Raw genomic sequence first — 21,889 nt, 5'->3', positions numbered from 1 at the left:
AAACATTAACATTAACGTCAGAAAGTCTGAGGTCTACCAGTAACACATTAGTACACAGGAAAGCTCTGCTGTGAGTCACCAGCAGGGCACTGAAGGTCTAAACAATGGACATATTATGTGAGGAAAGCCAAAATGAGTCCGGAAAGACCTCACTCACTACTGCCACCTTCTGTTTGCACATCTACAAGACAATTGATGCCCACACCACCAGATTTTGGATCAGCTGTTTCCCCCAGAGAAACCACTATGCTGAATCTCCTCACACACACTCCACACATTCACAGTCTTTCACCCTGTACACACCAGCAAGGACCAGCTCACAGGAGCTGAAGGGCCACATGTTCTTGTTCAGCCACTGCCCCTCTTACGTCTCTGTTAGGCTGCTTGTCAACCCTCACAGCTCACACCGCCCTATTACTGCATCTTTAAACATTTGTGCCAAACACGTATTTACAAGTCAAACACAGAATTTGTTAAACATGAGGTCATTTTGTTTGCTTTTGTTTTTCCTCTTTTGCATGAGCCAGTGGTTGATCAGTGCTAGAGTGCTGCTGATGTGTGCCTGCTGTGTGCTGCCCTTCAATCTGCCTGTATATATGTATACAATACATATATATGGTATATACAATAAATATATACTATATGGTATATACCAGCGGCCCCCAACCTTTTTTGCACCATTACCCAGTTACATGTCAGAAAATATTTTCACGGACCGACCATACGACTAAATAAAATGATACGACAGGCATAAAAACAACTATAAACCGCATAAAAATAAAACTCAACATTTTTTATATGTTTCAAAATAAAACAACACTCAGACTCTGATATATAAAATATATATACCAAATGACCATGGCCCAGTGGTTGGTGACCGCTGGTATATACAATACATATATAGTGCTGTTTCCAACTCACCTTAGATTAAAATTTTCTGTTTTTACAGTGTTTGTGACACTATGCAAATATGCAAATAGAAGTTGCAGAACAAATTTCATCATACTTGTACAATTGTGTTTGTGCAATTTGCATTTCTGAGAAAATGCAAATTGCCACAGGAGGTGTGTGTGTGTGTGTGTGTGTGTGTGTGTGTGTGTGTGTGTGTGTGTGTGTGTGTGTGTGTGTGTCTGTATGGTGATCAATTCTCTTTATGGATATCTGCTTTCCTGTTGAATTCAGTTCCTGCCTATAGCTAAAACCTGATCCAGCCAATTAGTTTTGACAAGGTATTATTAAGCAGGACCAGGTGTGTAAAGTGAGGTTTAGCGCTAACATCTGGTATGCAAATCTCAGCTCATGTCTGATTTGAGGGTAATTTTAGATTTCATCTCATTAGGTAAAATTTCTTTCACTAATTATAGAAGTTTTGCCTTAGACACTTTTACAGCCGCTTGCACTCTAAGGCATGTGCACACTTCCCTGAGATGGCAGCATTTATCTCTGGTCTCAATCGGACTCTAATCCCAGATTAGAGCACCATGTCACTGGGTTGGGATTACTGTTTTGGTTGTCACACTTGTATTATTAATTCTTTACCTTTTCCGATCTCTACTCCCTCTCAGTATATCAGTGTCTCTTCTCCCTCCTGCTCCGTGTTTTCTCACTTCTTGGCTTTTAGATTGCTTGAGCCAGGTCTCGCCAGAATTCACTGCCGTGTAAAACTCGGCAGTTTTTGAAGTAGCATTTCCTTTACTGTTATTTTAGAGTTGAGGCCCCCACTTGGCTATTTGTTTCCATTGTATTGTCTTCATCTGTTTTGTAGTTTTAAACCAGAATTCTTCATTTTATTTGACTGTGGCTTTTTACTCTACTACTACTACTGTGCATCTGCACCATGAGTGATTTGGGGAATTCTTCAGAGGATTAATGTCAATGGTTTCTGAAATTTGAGAAATACAAACAGTACAGGCATGCCTGCTTGGGCTGCCAATATAGACAGACATACCGTGGAGGTCTCATAGTCCAGTACAGACTTGCATTTGTGAACAGTCTTGTGGTTTTGTGCTCCGTAACACCAGCCATAGCGTTATCAATCTGACTCACAATATCAGAATATGCTCAGTTACTCTTAGCATCACGTATGGCTGCCTCGTGCAGTTCCAGGGTTTGTGGTTAAAGTTACAGGGTTTGTGGGTAAAGTTCCAGAGTTCCCGTGTCTAGCCGGAGCACAGAGTTATAGCCCCTCATTCTTGTATGTCTCCATGCTTCTTTCCCTTCTTCACTGTCTCTCTGCATTGTTTAGTGCCCCATCACCACATCAGAAGGGTCAAACAGTGCCCAATATGATGCACCGTAAGGCAATTTTTAAGTTTGTTATTTTTGTATTTTTTTTATTTGCTAAAAATAAGTTGAGTTGTTACTAGTGCTTGATGATTGTATCCTTTAAGCTGGTTTATTTTTTGAATTAAGGAACAAAATAAGACATAAGCGAACCCATCAGAGAACCTAGGAATGTTTTCATAAGATCAAAATTAGACCTCTTTTGCATATTGCTCTTTCAGTATGCTTCAGATAGAGAAGAATGACCTCAGATGTCTGTCTATGCTTACACTGACTGCCAGTGGTTTTACTTTTGACATTTGAAGTTCTTAGTGGCTCTGACGTAACTTGCTGATATCCTGAGGCATTCTAGTGCCTTCTGAGCACTTTGCTCAGCTGAGGCAGGCCTGTTGTTAATCCCAAGGATCAAATGCTACTAAGCATTAAATTATTTTCTTATATAGTTCCAAAACTCAGGATTGGGTCTCCAGAGAATATTAGAAAAGTAAACACTGTGGGTATGTTATGGGTATATTTCAATTGTTCGTTCGTATGATACAACTTCTTTCATTTTTCCGGGGATGCCCAATTCAGTCACTAATTTCCCCTCTAATTTCCATTTTCCTGTTTGTCTTCACTGATGTTTTAATACTTGCAGTACCACCTTTTAAATTCTCATCTCTGGCTTTCCTGGAGACCTAAGTATAGCTAAGAATAGGTCTGGGGTGGGACTGCAAATAGGAACAGATGAGAGGAAAAAACAAGAATGGAGAGATTCCAGTCAAGCAGTCAAGAGGGACTGCACTGAGTTACAGGTCATGCTAAGTAAAACGGACAGACCTTCCAAACAGTGTTGAGGTGGCTAACATCAACTGAATGCTAATTTTTTACCCGTCAACACAAAATCAGCTCTCTCTTAATATTGGCAGGAGGCCAGATGGATTTTGGGTAAGAATTAAGATTCAGGAGATGCAAGTCTCAATATAAGACAAAAAAAGTTTATATTTTATACATTTGGTATCTGGAACACCTAGTCAAAAGGAAACACCCTAATCTACCTAGAATGCATTTTGAGGGATTATGTATTCTGAGATGTGAAAAGGAGAAAGAGGAGTGTTGAGTAATGTGAAGTAATGTAAGAATTAATAATGTAGTAATGTGTAAGAGTTTATGTAATGATATAAGGACATGTACAGTTAATATAATGACCAGAGAGATAAAGGGGCCAAAATTCTTCATTTGACTGTTAAGCATCAGTGTAATAGGGCTTAATAAAGCCATTCAGATATATGAACTACATTTCAATATTCAAGTAAAGCCAGAAATATGACATTCTAAAAATGTACGTGAAAACTGCAGTAGTAACATACTTAAGTTCTGTGTGTTTTTGAGAGAATTGTTCAAACTAAACCAGTATTGTGATACTGTGATATTGTGATAAAAAAAATAATGCTGAAAAAATAATGTTCTGCCACATTCAAGAAATATATCTGGCTACACTCCCCACCCTGCCTGAATTTGTGGGTTACTGAAACAGCTGCACATAAGAAGATTAGACAGGAATTAACGTCATTCTTTTGTTGTCATCATTCCAACCTTTTTTGCGCCATTACCCGGTTACATGTCAGAAAATATTTTCACAGACCGACCTTTAAAGTGTGTGTGTGTGTGTGTGTGTGTGTGTGTGTGGGGGGGGGGGGGGGGGGGGGGGGGGGAATACGACTAAATAAAATGATACGACAGGCATAAAAACAAATGTAAACCGCATAAAAATAAAATTCATCATTTTTTATATGTTTCAAAATAAAACAACAGGCTCTGATATATAAAATATATATACCAAATGACCATGGCCCACTGGTTGGTGACCGCTGGTATATACAATACATATATAGTGCTGTTTCCAACTCACCTTAGATTAAAATTTTCTGTTTTTACAGTGTTTGTGACACTATGCAAATATGCAAATAGAAGTTGCAGAACAAACTTCATCATACTTGTACAATTGTGTTTGTGCAATTTGCATTTCTGAGAAAATGCAAATTGCCACAGGAGTGTGTGTGTGTGTGTGTGTGTGTGTGTATGGTGATCAATTCTCTTTATGGATATCTGCTTTCCTGTTGAATTCAGTTCCTGCCTACCCTTACCAAAAAAAAGTATACTTAAAGTTTATTTTTTAAGTAAACTTAAAGTATACTTGGGAAATATACTTATGTAGTAAGTATACTAATATCAATGTACTAATAGTATACTGGTAAGTTTACTAATTCAATACTTCTTGGGACTAAATTGGCCCACTTTTTAGTTTATAAAAGTATACTTTTAAGTATACTTTAAGTGTAAGAATAGTAAACTTTGAGTACACAACTAGTTTACATTTAGGTTTTATTTTGTACTACAACTATACTAAAAGTAAACTTACAGGTATACTGTTAGTTTACTAGTTATATACTTCTAGTCTAGTTTTTAGTTTATGAAAGTACACTGTTAAGTATACTTTAAGTGTAAGAATAGTAAACTTTGAGTACACAACTAGTTTACATTTAGGTTTTATTTTGTACTACAACTATACTAAAAGTAAGCTTATTGTGACGATGGGGTCGTGGTGAAGGATGAGACACAGAATCCCTCTTGACTGACGTCACTTTCAGTTTATTGACACGATAAACATCCAAACACGCACACAGAAACGTGTAGACTTAAGCTAGAGATATACATGCTGTTAACTACGCGTTTGCGTACGCATCATGGCTGCTTCGCGTGTCCTGCGTCGGTTTGGCGCGTAGGTCTTGCACGTCCTACAAAAGTTAACGCGACGCGTACTCGAACGTTGTCTACACAAACGCATGGGCAAACAGCAAGTATGTTTCCAGCCTTGTTCGCTACGCCGCGTTAACTTTTGGAGGACGTGCAAGATCTACGCGCCAAACCGATGCAGGATACGCGAAGCAGCCATGATGCGTACGCGAACGCGTAGTATATCTCTAGCTTATCGCCCAATTCAAAAACAGCAGCGTCTCTCCGATGAAGATGCAGATCTGAGGGAGAAGGAGAGATGAGATGTTTAATGTGCCCCCACCCCGGTCTCACAGTGAAAGACCATTCAGTTCCTTTTGCTGAGATTATTCTGACGCTGTAGGCCAGTGACAGAATTAGCTTCTCCCCATCCACTGAATCATAGCTTTTAGACAACGACGGACACTGCGCGAACACACATTAAATAGACAAACCACATAATGATCACGAAACGAGCCACAGGTGAGACCAATTAACACACTCAGACACAACCAAACTCATGAAGATCCACAGAGGACTAGACATAGACAACATAAACACACGCCCAAAGGGGAGGGGTCAGGGGCTGTAGTGTGACAGGTAAAGCAGAACTTGTGCATATGCTTGTAAAAATGTTAACATAAACATAACATTTTAAACTCCAGAATTATACTATTAATATATAAATTAAAAGTTAAGCATGACTCAATGACTTGATCTTATTATGCACTTGGAGCAAGATATAGTAAGTATTAGTACTTTGTGGCAAAAAGATGTAAAAAGTAAAGTACAAGTATAAATATGAATGTACTTAGTCTTAGACTTCTGTTTATACTTTTCAGTATAAGCCAAGTATACTTCAGTATACTATTCTAAGACTAACTATGAATGTACTTAGTTTTAGACTTCTGTTTATACTTTTCAGTATAAGCCAAGTATACTTCAGTATACTATTCTAAGACTAACTATGAATGTACTTAGTTTTAGACTTCTGTTTATACTTTTCAGTATAAGCCAAGTATACTTCAGTATACTATTCTAAGACTATACTATGAATGTACTTAGTTTTAGACTTCTGTTTATACTTTTCAGTATAAGCCAAGTATACTTCAGTATACTTTTCTTAAGTATCTAAAATATAGTTTATAAAAAGTAAACTTCAAGTATACTTCCTCAGTTTTAGTACAAAATAAGTATACTCATAGTACACTTGAATAAACTTCTTTTTGGTAAGGGTATAGCTAAAACCTGATCCAGCCAATTAGTTTTGACAAGGTATTATTAAGCAGGACCAGGTGTGTAGTGAGGTTTAGCGCTAACATCTGGTATGCAAATCTCAGCTCATGTCTGATTTGAGGGTAATTTTAGATTTCATCTCATTAGGTAAAATTTCTTTCACTAATTATAGAAGTTTTGCCTTAGACACTTTTACAGCCGCCTGCACTCTAAGGCATGTGCACACTTCTTGAGGGATTATGTATTCTGAGATGTGAAAAGGAGAAAGAGGAGTGTTGAGTAATGTGAAGTAATGTAAGAATTAATAATGTAGTAATGTGTAAGAGTTTATGTAATGATATAAGGACATGTAATGACCAGAGAGATAAAGGGGCCAAAATTCTTCATTTGACTGTTAAGGATCAGTGTAATAGGGCTTAATAAAGTCAGTCAGATATATGAACTACATTTCAATATTCAAGTAAAGCCAGAAATATGACATTCTAAAAATGTACGTGAAAACTGCAGTAGTAACATACTTAAGTTCTGTGTGTTTTTGAGAGAATTGTTCAAACTAAACCAGTATTGTGTTACTGTGATATTGTGATAAAAAATAATGCTGAAAAAATAATGTTCTGCCACATTCAAGAAATATATCTGGCTACACTCCCCACCCTGCCTGAATTTGTGGGTTACTGAAACAGCTGCACATAAGAAGATTAGACAGGAATTAACGTCATTCTTTTGTTGTTATAGGAATAAATTGATATTTGGTTTTAATCATAGTGAGGGGGAGGATAGCATCTGGGAAAACCACATTGTTCCCTGAGAGCCCAGAGAGTTTCACGAGGAGCTTCCAGCCATACACACGCTTGTTTTCAGTCAAACTTGGAAACTTGGAACACCCAACCAGAGGATTTTCAATGTCAGCATTGCCAAGTTGTCTTGTAAACATGGTCACCCAATGTTGTTTGAGGACACCAAGTTAAGCGTGCCAAGACATTATGAAGAATGGAATATGCTTAGAGATGCAAGGGTTTGCTGGATGAGGGGTGCAGTTACACGCGCTCAACCCACGCCGGATGCTCCAAGGCCAGGGAGCTGTGCTGTCTCTCCTCCATGGAGTCTCTGGAGCTCCAGCCCCCGTCATGAACCTGTCTCAGCGGGCACTGAGAGTGTTGTGCTTGGCCTGGCTATGGCCCGTCCCCTTGCTCAGTGAGAGCCACCGCAGACACACGGAAGCCTCTCTCGGGGAGAACGCACACACACGCAACAAACACAGAGGGTGAGGATAGTGCTGGTTTACTTACATTATGTCGGTGTTTGATGTTGGTGTGCAAGTTACTGATATTAACTAACTGTCATAGCAGTCTTGTGTGTGCTGCAAAAGATTGAAAGTTTATGCATGTTTTATACTGTGACTGCAACTCCTTTCGCATCTGTAAAAGCTGAATTGGACTGGCTCTTGTCTCCTGAGGGAGCAGAGCTGTGTCCTAAATCTTAGTGTGTATAATCTGCAGACGAGACGACACAGTTCCTCACGGGACTGTCAGTGCGGTTTGCTGCTCATTCAGGATAAGGATTTGGCTCCAGCCACTATGACAGAAACGGAAAAAACACAGATAATGATCCTGATCACGCCAAAGGTTAATAGTTGGCACGGCCTTTAGGCTGCCAATTAGAAGGTTGTGGGTGTGACTTCCAGCCCTGTTGTGCAGCTGCTGTTGGGCCCTTGATCGACGCCCTTAACCCTCTCAGCTCCAGGGGCACCATGATTGACCCTCTGCTCTGACCCCAGTACTGTACACCTGAATACGTTTATATGACGAAATAAAGGCATTACGACTGGCCTAGATCATCTTCTCTGTTGTAACCTGATCTTACAAGGTTTTTTGGATGTTGTTAGAACTTCAGGGGTAAGCAAATAGTGTACAGATGACTGGGCATTTATAACATCACAGTCACTCTGGACATAAAGTTTCACAAAGAGGTAAACACAATTTTTTTGGAAATTTTATTAAACAATTTATTTTAACAATTCATCACATACTAATGAGTGAAGGTAAATGTACATATGTGAATGTAGGTAGGGGTACGTTATGCATATATCTATGGCTGCTGATATGTGACTGCGTCCTGTATTATTTAGCTGATGCTTCTGTGATATTTTTTTCTAATGACTTCTCTCAGGCAGATAGACTTTAAAATGAAAAAGTCTGACAGCACCAAGTCTCTGCTGATAAAATCGGAGCAGCTTCTTCGCATTGAGGACCACGACTTTGCCATGAGGCCAGGCTTTGGAGGTCAGCAAAACTTATTTCCCCATCTCCAAGGTGACATGAAATGACTAAGATGCAACTTTCTGTCATCTAGAGATTGGACTCTCACCTCAGTTAAGGAAATGGAGGTGTGTGTCTTCACCTCATTTGTGGTAGGCTATATGTGTGTGTGTGTGTGTTTGAGCTTATAAATCCTTTTTTTAGCTCATTTGTGATGACCTACTTTTTACATTTTATACTAGTGAGTAGTGGGGAGTTAAAAGAGATGTGTGTGTGGTGATAGAGAGAGAGATTATCTGACTGAGAGGCTGGATACGTGAGTTAGACTGTGTAGTGGCATTGTACACATCTCTCTTGATAACTCGAAATAAATTTGTTGGAAAACAACGCTGATTCAACACTATGAGTCCGACTGGATCCAGACATACAGTGGGGAGCTGACATTAGACAATGGTAGTACACCCTCCAGGTTAGTTTCAGTCATGGTGTTTTAGAACATGCTTGTACAAGCAGTTCTGACCCCTGAGTGGATGGACCTCCAGCAATGGAGTCAGTGAGAGGAATGTGAGTTAAAGGAATGTAAGTTAGAGCAATGTGTGTTAGAGGGCCACGAGGGCCACATCCTGCAAGATCATCCTTCATTTTTCTTCTTCTTTCTTCTTCCTGCTTTCAGATTCTGACATGTTTAAAAACATCTAGAAAAATGTAGATTAAAAGATTACATAAATGCAACGAAAAAGGCAAATATTTAACAAACATGTTTAGCAAACGTGGTATAGTGTACCGTTGCTATTACAATGAAGAGGTTGTGTGGTGCAGAAGCCTTGGAGAGTTGGCTTGTGTGTGGCCACAGTTTGTCCTTATGGGGAGATGAAAACATTTATCTTTATCTTCCAATCCACAAGAGAGTACACAGTACATCAGTAATCACAGCAAAATGATTGATATAGATAGCATTTGTCTATACAAGATAATCCTACTTATACCACAATGTCGGTCTCCTATGGGAAATGGAAACATGCCTCACACACTTCCAGGAATGTTTGGATAGATTAATGTCTTCTGCTGAACTCTCACTGGGAGATATTTACAAAATTATAGAGAAGGATGCACAAAACCAGACAGAAGAGACAGAAAAACAAACAGCACCATGTTGGTATGAAGCCAGACTGACTCTGTCCGCACAGTAGTGTCACACCACTCCACTCCTTCTCTGTACTAGTGTATAGTGTATACATTATATTTAATAAACCAGCAGTCTGTTCATGCATAACCATATAGCCATTCAATTTGGTGGTGAATAATACTCACCGTAAAGTAAATGTCTTTGCATTTTCAAAACAGTTTCCTTAAGCCATGGCCTGCTTCTTCAGCCTGTAAAATTACACACTTTGCCTGCATTATCCAGGACATTAACTGTTCTGATATCAGAAAGCAGTTTGTAGATTTGGTGTAAATTTGCTGTTGTTGGACAGCACACGTGGTTCATAGCAGTATATATTAATAACCTCTCAAGTGGACAGGGGTATGTATAGCATTTTGCCCTCTTGTACAGTCTTAAAAGAGTAGCCCTAAGTCATTTTACCACCAAAACATAGCAGAAAAATGCCACTCACATAAAATGAAGAATAAGATTGTTTTATAGTCTCTCAGTGAACCAGTTTATGCTCCATAAAGCACAAACAAGTGGGTGGGAGAGCAGGTCCCTACATTTGAGTGACAATATTTTAAATAGATTTAGAAATGTCTGATGTACTCCAGACTACTAGGAGTCAGTGGAATTGCTGCTTGATAACTTGAGGAAAAATCATTGGAAAAAATTGCTACATGCTTCTTTAAACAAGAGGTTGGAAATATTTTAAACATAGACCTGCATGTCTGTGTTATTTCCTAGGGTCAGCAATTCCAGTAGGCATTGATGTGCAGGTGGAAAGTATTGACACCATCTCCGAGGTCAACATGGTAACGATCCACCATGCTTAAATGTGTTGTGATATGTGAACATAATCTGTAGTCAAGATGAACCTAAAGTTTACCAATCTGTTAACTACTGTGCTACACATATGTAGACATGGCAGTAAAAACTCATTGTGTAAGTAATGATTGTACAGTGATTTCACTGCTGTTTTAAACATAGACGACACACATTTCTTTGCCCAGAAAGGTGAGTAAGGAGGACAATTCAAGTTCAGTTAACAGCAAGATTTGGCTAAGCCCTGGAGTTACCAGGTCTCCAAAATAACAGCTACCTGCTAGAACAAAAGCCACTGCCATCAACAGTGGTTTACAGAATAAATATAAAAAAAACTGATATCAGTTTTAAAAACTGATAGCCTTTACCAGAACTGCTCTGAGCAAGTCTCCCTTTATTACTCATTCTTTTGTGCATTTCTACTCAGCTACACATTCCTGTGTGTGTGTTTAGGACTTCACCATGACCCTTTATTTGAGGCACTACTGGCAGGACGACAGGCTGGCCTTCCCGTCCACTAACAATAAAAGCCGCACGTTTGACTCGCGTCTCGTGAAAAAGATCTGGGTGCCTGACGTCTTCTTTGTTCATTCGAAACGCTCTTTCATTCATGACACCACCACGGAGAACATCATGTTGAGAGTGTACCCAGACGGCAACATACTCTACAGTGTCAGGTACAGTCCAGCACACGGGCTCCTCTCTGACGAGGCTCCGCCTGTCACGTACTCTCTCGTTGTGTTGAGACGCATGCTCCGCCTGTCACGTACTCTTTACATTTACAGCATTTAGCTCTTATCCACAGCGACTTTGCATCTGATCACAGAGGGTTGTCCCTCTCACATGCTCAGTGTGAGGAGAGAGTCGTGCAAGGAGTGGACAAGATGTTTTCTTCTCTGTCGATTGATTAAGCGTAGGAGTTTTGATCTTCATTCAGAGTTTATCTCAAGTGCTTTGAACCTGCACACACATTTGACATTTACACTTTATCGGGTGTGCCTATGACTGAGATCCTGTGTGTGAGAAATGTACTTTGCACCTCTGAGTCACTATTATGTTTGCTTTAAGCTGTGTATCACTGTATTTATCACTTGTAAAGTAATATATACTCACCATCGACCAAGAAACTATTAGACTTTTTCTTCAGTGCTTTCAGACAGAGTCCATGCCAGTTTCCACACATAATTAGTGTTAGACTTCTTTAGTGTGTAATTAGACATAATTAGTGCTAGATATCTAACCCTTTAGCAATGATCTCACCACTTTTGTTTGGGTGGCGGACCATTTTCAACTCAGTACAAAACCTCCAACAATGCAGCTGTGTCTGAAAATCTGTGTGTAGCAGCTTGGCCCCAACAGCCATGCCTCTGGTTCACCTCCCACATAACCGGAATCTGATGGTCCTGTGGTCAGAAACCAGTGTGGAGAGGATACAGGTCAGAGCATGCCAACAGATGAGTTATGGTTTGGAACCAGTCCTGCTGGATTTTAAAAAATCTAAAAAAAATAAATAAATCTAAAAGCAAAACATGTCAAAATTGAGCAGGTAATTTAAAATATGAGGCTGCACCTTGTTTAAAGCAGAAGAAAATTAGCAGATAAAATGCTCGTAGATGAATATTTGTTAAGGATATTTTGTCAGTTCCAGTAGAGTTGTGCTTTGTTGCAGAATCACAGTGACTGCTTTGTGCTCCATGGACTTCAGTAGCTTTCCTCTAGATACACAGAACTGTTCTTTGGAACTGGAGAGTTGTGAGTACTATGTTTTTGTGTGTGTTTGTGTTTGTGTGTGTGTGTGTGTGTGTGTGTGTGTGTGTGTGTGTGTGTGTGTGTGTGTGTATTTGTAATTAATAATTAATATAATATGTACTCTGGTGGTGTATGTTTTGATTTGGCACACTACACACCAAGCCTAACCTTTTTCAAGCCCGAATGCACATTCTTTTTATTCTTTCAGTAAAACATTCAGGTCATATATAAACATTCAGGTCATATGTAAACATAGCGACAAATACAGACATGAAGCTATGCTCTGACAAGCAAGATAGTTCTGAGGTAACCCTCAGTGCATATCTTTCTGTCTCTATTCTCTTCTGAGGGGACCTAAGAGATCTGAGGGTGGACTGCTCTGTCCTCTCTGCCTAGACATGCTGTTTCTTTGAAGGGGAAACCTGTCTCATCTCACCTCTGCTCCTCTCTGTGCTATCTTGCAGATGCGTACAATGAGAATGACCTCATGCTCTACTGGAAGAATGGGAACCACTCATTAAGGACTGATGAGATTGTGCTCTCTCAGTTTTTTATTGAAGAGTTTCACCCCTCCTATGGGCTAGCCTTCTACAGCAGTACAGGTACGTTTGTCCTGACGTGCGCCCTGCTCTCCAACTTTCATTCTCCTGCTGGGCTCAATTATAGAACCTCTAGGAGGGACTTCAAATAGAAGCTGTTCTTTGACACTCTGGTCCCAGTATCAGACACTCATGTATGCACAGGTGTGTATTTGGGGGGGGGGGGGGTATACACTGTGTGAAAATTGAGGAGCCCTGTGAGATATCCCAGCATGCTTGGCTGCAAAGGTGAGCAGCATAAATTAATCTAGTTAACTAAGGGATAGAGACCTCCAATGGTGGCCTCTGTAGGTGGGAGAAGCCAGCGTGCCATAATGGGGGAGATGGATGGAGAGATGGAGAGAGAGGGATGCAGGATTCTCCATGGAGAAAACAGAGAAGTTTGAAAACATAAATACAGAGAGGTCAGGGCAGGGTTTCGGGCATAGTCTTTCTTCCAGACTTCAGTCATAATGTCATATAGTAGCCAGAAATGTTCTTTCATTCTCTTGCTCTTAATAAACTTTGCTTTCATAATAGTAAAAATTTAATCTGACAGTACAAACTCTCACCCAACCCCCTCTATCCTGTGAGAGTTCACATATCACTGTGCTGTCTGTTATGTCTGCTGGGATCATGTGCATTTTGTTTTGTTTCTCTCTCTCTCAGGCTGGTATAACAGACTCTACATCACCTTCATCCTCAGAAGGCACATCTTCTTCTTCATGCTACAGACCTACTTCCCTACCATGCTCATGGTTATGCTCTCATGGGTCTCTTTCTGGATCGACAGGAGGGCCGTCCCTGCCCGAGTTTCCTTAGGTATCACTTTCTGGGAAGCTGCTAAATTTTGGTCCCAATTCAAAATTCTATATTAGCTAGCAATTCTTGCAAATCATGGTCATTTTCTTTATGTAGAAGAAAATATTTAATTTTGAAAAATCATGCAGAAATCCTTTAAATCATTGAAAAATCAATAGTTTAAGGAAGTATATGCTAAATGAACTGACTTTAATTGTATGTTAAAGTAAAATCCATCCATCCATCCATCCGTTATCCTGCATTTATCTGGGTCCGGGTCACTGGGGCAGTAGCCTAAGCAAAGTGGCCCAAGTCGCTCGGATTCAGATTGGTGAGGCCTTTCCTCCCAATCACGCCCTTCCAGGTCTTATTGTCATTGCGCACGTGAGCATTGAAGTCCCCCAACAGAACAATGGAATCCCCTAGTTGGTATCTCTAGTCTAGTCTAGTTGGTATCTCTAGTCTAGTCTAGTTGGTATCTCTCAGCCTTGCACACCAGCTCTGGCTCCTTCCCAACCAGAGAGGTTATGTTCCATGTCCCAAGAGCCAGCTTAAGTAACCAAGGATTGGTACACCAAGGCACCCGCCTTCAGCCACCGCACTCCCCACAATGCACCGTACTCCTAGGACTACCTCTCCCACAGGTGGTGGGCCCATGGGAGAGTGGACCCATGTATCTCCTTCAGGCTATGCCCAGCCAGGCCCCATGAGTAGAGACCCGGCCACCAGGCGCTCGCCAAAGAGCCTCTCCCCTGGACCTGGCTCCAGGATGAGGCCCCAGTAACCCTGATCTGGGTGAGGGAGTCTGTGTCCTGCTAATTGTGATTTCCTTGGGTTTTTTTTGGATCACTCTTTGTCTGGCCTATCACCTAGAACCAATTTGGCTTGTGAGACCCAACAACCTAGCTCTTAGGATCATGTAGGCACACAAACCCCTCCAACATGATAAGGTGGGGATCCATGGAGGAGTAAAGTAAAATCAATTGCAGATAGTTAAGAAATGCATAAAATGAATATTCTGTTTCTCAGTGCACCATGATGGTTTTCAATTCTTCCACAAAAGTAATTGGCAGCATTAACACAGGTGTAAGCCCATAATGTGAACTGTGTCTGTTTGAATAGAGGTAAACCCACAGTGTGAACAGACTCTGTGTGAATAGGTGTAAACCCACAGTGTAGGCAGACTTTATGAGAACATCATTAAAAGAAGCAGGCCAAACTGTTATTACTGTTTTTTTGTTGTTTTATTTATATTTGTGTGTTGCAATGATCACACCGATACTCAAGAAACCTGGCACTGATCCTAGCCAACTACCAGTAATTCATTAAGGACCTATTTCTAATCTCCCACTTTTAAGTGCTGGAAGGTGTTGTTGGTTCTACAAAATACCACTGTCAATCTTTGAGTCTTTCCCATTCGGTTTCCATCTTCTACACCGCAGTGTGACAGGTTACACAACAGTGAGTCAGGTTACACAACAGTGAGATGGGTTATATAACAGTGAGATTACATCCAGTCTCTCAGGAAGGCTCCACTCTGAGGCTAAACATAAATAAGAAAGGCATGTGAAATGAACACACATTATCACATGATGACTAGAGTTTGACTACAGGCATGTATGGCCACTAACAGGTTGCTGGTGTAACCTGATCCTTTCCTTGTGCAGGTATCACCACCGTGTTGACCATGTCCACCATAATCACAGGCGTCTCAGCATCCATGCCACAGGTCTCCTACGTGAAGGCTGTGGACATTTACCTGTGGGCCAGTTTCCTCTTTGTGTTCCTGACTGTCATTGAATATGCGGCCGTCAATTACTTCACCACCGTGGAGGAAATGAAGAAACTGAAGAGCAAGGTCAGACAGACAGGTTCAGACAGACAGACAGGTTTAGACAAACAGGTTCAAACAGACAGACAGGTTCAGACAGACAGACAGGGTCAGACAGACAGACAGGTTCTGTCAGACATTTTCAGACAGACAGGTTCAGATAGACAGGTTCAGACAGACAGGGTCAGACAGGGCTCCATTCCTCAGCAGATCTCGTCTTTTTTTATTATGCTTGCTTTGTATTCAGATATGGGCTCACAGTCCCCACTTTCTTCTAGCCAATCTATACATTGGTGTATGTGCTATACATGGGATTGCACAGTTGAATACATTTCAGAATTGATATTAGGGTTTCTTTTCTGACTCTCTAACCATCCATATAACAAACTAATCTAAATTGCTTGTGGGTGTTATCACAAACTCAGTGTCTCCACCTACTGTTTTGCTTTAGTTAATACTCTCAGAAAATGGATTTTTAAAGTATATTTAACACATATCTTTGTGATCACATTAACACAAAATGTTAAAACAAACCTGAGGCGTTTATACCACGTTATCCCGCCCTTCTTATAACAGATGCTCCAGATGCCCGTGTCTTATGATGCAACCCAGGCCATGGCATATGATGGCTGTTTCCATGACAACGACACTGACCTCTCGCCTTTCCCAGAGTTCTCAATCAACCCCAACACACAGCAGGCAGCCCCACCCAGGAACTTATCTGCAGAGGCTCCACCCACAGAGGGCACCAGGCTATGGAGGAAACGCTCAGTTCGTCACAACATCAGTTACATAATGAGCAACAGCTACATGATTGATTCCTACTCCCGAATCGCCTTCCCCCTGTCATACCTGCTTTTCAACATTATTTACTGGTCTTTGTACTCCTGATCATTTTGTTCTTGATCGATATTTCAGTCATGCTTATTACTAAATTACTTAACCACCTTGAAGCTTGTTAAATTAACTATTTGCCAATTGTGATTTACACCCAGACTGGAATTTGTCCTCTGCATTTACCCATCTGTGCAGTGAAAACACACACTAGTGATCACTAGGGGGCTGTGAATGCACACGTGCCCAGAACTGTGGGCAGCCCTAGCCCCAGACCCCAACAGTAGGGGTTAAGTGCCTTGCTCAAGGGCACTTCATGGCCTAGCAGGGAATCAAACATACAATCCTCTGATCACAAGACAAGCACAACCATCCTAACCACCAGACCATGACTGCCCCTGTGTGGATGTATCAATGAAGGTAATGCCATCTGGAAGGGTGCAGTGGGGTTAGGGTACCTAGAGCTGAAATCAACATCTTGCTACTTGCTTTTTGGGTTTTTATTTATTTATTTATTTATTTTTGTCGTCATGTACACTTTATTGTATATTTTTTGTCGTATGCACTTAGTTGTACATTTGATTTAGAATAATTTCCACCTAAATAAATAATAAATTTCAGACAATTATTTTAAAGTGCTATGAACAGGAGGATAATTTTTTTATTAATATTAATTTATTTGGTAATATTATTTAATGTGTGTGTCACGGATCACCTCCAGACCCCTCCTTGTGGGTGTGTTGTTACGTCGTCTGCGTCTGGTTATGTCCATGTTTGTAGTTCCATGGGTGTGGGTCGTTTGTGAGCGTGTTCTTTGGTCTCACCTGTGCCTCGTCTTGTGATCACTGGGGAACAGAGCCGGAATGGCTAATCGGGAGATTTGGGAGGATTCCCTATGGGCCAGCTCATGTCAATCTCTAGTTTGGGCCGATTGGGAGGGAAAAATAATTTTGGGCCGGATTTGGGCATGAAACTCCCGGGCTGAAAAAGGGGCCCATTCCGGCCCTGCTGGGGAATGTGTAGTTCACCTATTTAATGTGTGTTGGCGCAATGTCTCGTGCTCGTCTTTGTTTAAAGGTCGTGCCTGTGTGTGTGTGCTTGATATGTTTAAGAGTAGTGTGCGCTACTCGCTCTGGACTCCACCACTGTTTGTAGTAATAAAGTCTGTTTCACCGTATTGTGCTCTGCCGTGCCTGCCTCCTCCTAACATCACAGTGTGCTGTGTACATGTGTAATTGTGTGTAAATGTGTACTTAGGTAAGACATTGTGACAGGCAGGGAGTGCAAAATAAAATGGAAGCGATCACGCCAAGTCTCAGGGAAAAAGGAGGGTTTAATGAAGAATGTGTGCAAACCAAAAACCTGTGACTCGATCCGAATTAAGGATATAATAATCAGCAGTCAACTGGTACAAAGACAAGACATATATAGACAGACAAGCGACCATCAGGTGAGGCGGATCATAGGCCCCGCCCACCTGAGGGACGAATACAACACAACAAAAACAGGACAACTGCTGCTGTGGACAGGGGCGACCGGCAGGGGTATGTGTATGGCTGTATGACAAAAGTATACAAATACACAATACCTCATATGCTGGCCGATTTATTTTGCCATTTAATCTAGCATTTTTACTAGCATTTTCAGTTTTATTTTGAATGCGGTTTGAATGTAGAACGTTCCATTCCTCAAATGACTTCCAGCACACTCTCTTGGCACTCATTCAGGACCACATGCCATTTCACAGCTTTGGCACACAGCTTATTTACACAATTTAATTTCACCACAGCATGTGAAAAGCACACACACTCAACCAAGACCCTAAACGTGTTGATTTGTGTGCATAACTCAAATGCGTCTTCTTCTCTTACAGATACCCGTGTTATAGACGACTTGGTTCTCCATGGTGCTCATCACTATTACCCACGTTCAAACTGGAGTCCTTATTGAGCGTTTTCTCAGGATGTTTATTAACTACAATTTCAAAAGAAGAAAAGAAAAAACAGATCAAATAGTGCATAGTACAAACCGCTAAGTGGTTGTAAAATCCACAATGTTTTGTAGTGTTTCAGCCTCAGATTGAGCATTCAGTTTTCAAACATCTTAATGATAAACTACAGTATTAGTAATAAACCCACTACACCACATAACAATTTTTTCAGATATGTGACTACAGATGCAGACCTGTCTATTTGCTCAATTCTCCTTTCCTTTAGCTTAAATACTTTGTTTAGAGTGTTGTTTAGACTACAGATATGTAAGAGCATAGATAATACTTTATACAGCTAGAACATGTTTCATTATGGCAGTGTTTACTTCATGAAAGTGTCACGCAGTTCTTTTCTGTTCTAAAGTTTTGTCACTATAGAATCAATGTACACTGAAGTATTTGATTTGGTGTTGATTTGGAGACACACAGAGAGAGAGAGATGTTACCAGTAATGTTCTTTGAGAAGGAATAAGACATCTGGGCCAGTGATGCTGCGATTGAGATTGTGACCCTACTGAAGACTGCTTGAGTTCTTTCTGTAAATAGATCACACACACAGTGTAAACTGAAAAGCCTTCAAAGATCCAGGCACAGAGATCTCACACATACATGCTCAGATATGATAAAAGCAACATCCAAAATTGGCTATGTAGAATAGCTGTGTGTGTGTGGAATATTCAGTTCTCATTAGCCAGTAAAGATATTTAGAGCTCTGTTTCTTGTCATAAAACATCACTAAACTCTAATAATAGGCCTCTGCTATAGGCAACCATTTAGCTATGACACTGACGGACACTTTTCACAGAGTAAGCTTGTAACAGGCTGATAGAAGAACAACAAAACCATTGTGTCAAATATTTGGTTTCTATTAGTTTCTAAGGTCATAATGTACAGCCAGTGAGGCATTATGGCAAAATAATAAATTTGGTGATAACCACTTACTAACTGAATCCCATACATAATGTTTGATAAGCTATGTAGGACACACCTGAAAATTTTCTGAATTTCCCAGAGAACAGGAATACTCTCCACTGTCTTCTGACATTGTGCTTTGCAGCACAGTGGAACACAAAGAAAAGGAACCCTGCAGAAACAGTGAAGGACTTTTAAATCACCTCTCACCCCCCCCCCCCCCCCGTACTGTTAAATATATATAAATAATTTATTTACAATTGTGTCATCTAGTATCTATAATTAGTAACTATAATTAGTATAGTTGCATAGACTGATCCAGTGTAAATGTGTTTACAGGGACTGGTACAGGGCAGAACTGAACTGTGAAACTATAATATTTCGAATATAGAGTAGGAGAGCTCTCCATGTGGTGACTTTGAGTTCAATTATTAACTCCTTATAACCAATTCTATTTAATCTGGAAACTGGGGTGAGCTATTTTTCGTGCCATACAAAATGTATACAGAAAAATGTAAGAACATGCAACATTTTGAATGCTTACCATGCAGTGAGTTACAGATGGTGAACAGGTATATGAAGGTGAGGTTAATGGGCTCCCACGTAAAGAAGGCAAAGCCCCAGGTGAGGCCTAGAAGAACAGCAAGTGAGATAACACTACAGAGTTTGTGCAGTCTGGCCCGATTCAGAGCATCATGGGGGCTTCGCCTTTTAATGCGACTTATCAAGACCATCACCACAACGAACATGCCAAAGGTCAGCAGGAAGACGACGCACAAGTACGCCATGGTTGTAACGTAGAAGGTCACACTCTTCTCCATCCAGCAGCTAGGTGCATGAGGACAGTGAGGTTATATTAGAACATAAAAGCATATGTTTAAAAAAAGAGAAAAGTATAATTTGCAAAAATCCTAGCTTGTAGGTCTTGACTGTAGGGTATTGCTGTCAATATAAATGGTTAAGATCAATTATACTTACAAGTAATTTTGAGATGTGTTTCCTATCCTCGTGTAGTTGGTCTCGTTGATGCTTAGGACAATGATGACCACAACCAAGGGAATGCCTTGGAGAATTAGAGTATTTTATTATTTCCTAAGTTTCTACTCATAAAAAAAGGTGAGATTAAAAAATGTAAAAGTTAAGAAAACCTATCCACCTACCCCAGCCAACAATTCCTATCTTTATCATGAAGTTATGAAAATAGCTATTGAACACCTTGACAATGGTCAGGTACATGTATACAGCCTGCAGAGCCATCCAGGTTAAAGAGGCCAACAGGAAGTAGTGTAGGAAGAAGGCGGTGGAGATGCAGAGGCCCACAGCGTTTGTGTACAGCGACAGCCAAGAGTCCAAGAGGAACACCAGATTGAGCATCAGCAGAGCCAAGCACAGATGGATGAGGATCTTGGATGGGATATCTTTACGCAGTTTCCTACAACAACAGCATACTGGTCAATACCATTATATAACTTTTAAAACAAACAGCCTGTGTAGCCCTGTGTTTTATTCTCTAGAAGACATTAAATACTGGATGTGTCATAATTTTCTGTGGCTTAACAAAACCACTGATTGTTTTTTGTTTATTTTTAGGAATACTTGTGGAAGCTTTCTTGATGTTCCTGGAAAAAAATCTACCACCTGAAGAAATCACACCAACATTCAGCACTAATATCCAAGGTATGTGACATGCTCTCAACAGCTCACAGTAAAAAAAAAAAAACCTTCATGTTTTTTATGTCCACTTATATTATATCTTTTATTTTATTTTTAGACTATATACATATAGTCTAACACCTTATTTTTGTGCTGCTGTTGGCAATTAATTTAAAGAAAGCATTGTACATGTCTGTCAACAAAGTAAACATTTGATATTTTATATATTACAAATACACCAAAGAAGTTAATTATTTAAAGGGTCCTTTACATTATTAATATATTCATATATAATTATATTATGAAGATTAAACAAGAAAAATTGTATTATCATTCAAGGTGTGCCTCTGACTTGTATGCAACTCACTCAAAGCCCAAGTAGGTGATGAGTGTGATGCAGAGACTGCACACAGAAAGACTGCAGCCAATATAGGAGATGAAGGTCAGGACGGTGTTCTGCAGGGAATCACTCACATCTGAAATGCTCTACAAGGGAAAAGATCAGTCAACTTCTCTGAAATAAATATGTAGTCCTAATCAATACATAAATACACAATGAACCCCGTAAAAGGCACATAGCCTGACAAATGATAACATACAGGAATAGAGTGACAGAAAAAGCGTGCACGAGAGAGAGAAGGGAAAGCTACAATTAAACCCAACCATATGCCAACAACTGCATAAGAGGGTTAGACAGAAATGAGAGTTGAGATGGTCTTCGGCAAGAACACACCTGGACACCCCTGGTATATGCACATACACTATATTTCCAAGGAGCTCAGTGAATTCCAGCGTGAAACTGTGATAGGATGCCACCTGTGAAATTTCCTTGCTCACAGTCAACTGTTAGCTGTATTACAGTATAAGAAAATGTAAGTGTTTGGGAATGACATCAACTCAGCCATGAAGTGGTAGGCTACATAAACTGATGGAGTGGGGTCAGCAAATGCTGAAGCACAAAGTGCGAAGTATTGCAATTATTGGCCCAAGTATTGCATGACGTTAACGAGACAAGACACAGGAGAGACAGATAAATGC

The 21,889-nt window shown here is 40.3% G+C and overlaps 2 protein-coding genes across 3 annotated transcripts in view; one reads left to right on the top strand and one right to left on the bottom strand.

Annotated features, from left to right (window-relative positions):
* Positions 1-2,877: 2,877 nt before the first annotated feature.
* Positions 2,878-17,453, top strand: gabrr3a (gamma-aminobutyric acid type A receptor subunit rho3a). 2 transcript variants are annotated; one of them, XM_077020307.1, is made up of 10 exons: positions 2,878-3,210; positions 7,009-7,537; positions 8,443-8,555; positions 10,426-10,493; positions 10,957-11,180; positions 12,173-12,255; positions 12,717-12,854; positions 13,500-13,652; positions 15,299-15,489; positions 16,039-17,453. In XM_077020307.1, the coding sequence occupies exons 2-10, from the start codon at positions 7,335-7,337 to the stop codon at positions 16,351-16,353; spliced, it is 1,488 nt and encodes a 495-aa protein (XP_076876422.1). In that variant the 5' UTR covers positions 2,878-3,210; positions 7,009-7,334; the 3' UTR covers positions 16,354-17,453. The 2 variants fall into 2 exon arrangements, with proteins under 2 accessions (XP_076876422.1, XP_076876421.1); XM_077020306.1 differs by lacking the exon at positions 2,878-3,210 and having other exon boundaries at positions 6,718-7,537; positions 15,299-16,147.
* The window catches only part of LOC143525864 (adhesion G-protein coupled receptor G2-like), a 22,005-nt gene continuing 17,538 nt past the window's right edge, over positions 17,423-21,889 (bottom strand). Inside the window, exons 13-19 of the mRNA XM_077020305.1 lie at positions 21,219-21,337; positions 20,359-20,630; positions 20,177-20,261; positions 19,743-20,026; positions 19,275-19,370; positions 18,733-18,822; positions 17,423-18,270 (exon numbers count right to left, since the gene is read on the bottom strand). Coding sequence (XP_076876420.1) covers positions 18,179-18,270; positions 18,733-18,822; positions 19,275-19,370; positions 19,743-20,026; positions 20,177-20,261; positions 20,359-20,630; positions 21,219-21,337 — 1,038 coding nt within the window. The 3' untranslated portion in view covers positions 17,423-18,178. The remainder of the gene's footprint in view (positions 18,271-18,732; positions 18,823-19,274; positions 19,371-19,742; positions 20,027-20,176; positions 20,262-20,358; positions 20,631-21,218; positions 21,338-21,889) is intronic.

Source organism: Brachyhypopomus gauderio, chromosome 10, assembly GCF_052324685.1.
Source record: "Brachyhypopomus gauderio isolate BG-103 chromosome 10, BGAUD_0.2, whole genome shotgun sequence".
Classification (NCBI taxonomy): Eukaryota; Metazoa; Chordata; class Actinopteri; order Gymnotiformes; family Hypopomidae; genus Brachyhypopomus; species Brachyhypopomus gauderio.
Note: the sequence above shows the minus strand (reverse complement) of the source record. Positions and strands in the feature narration are given on the sequence as shown.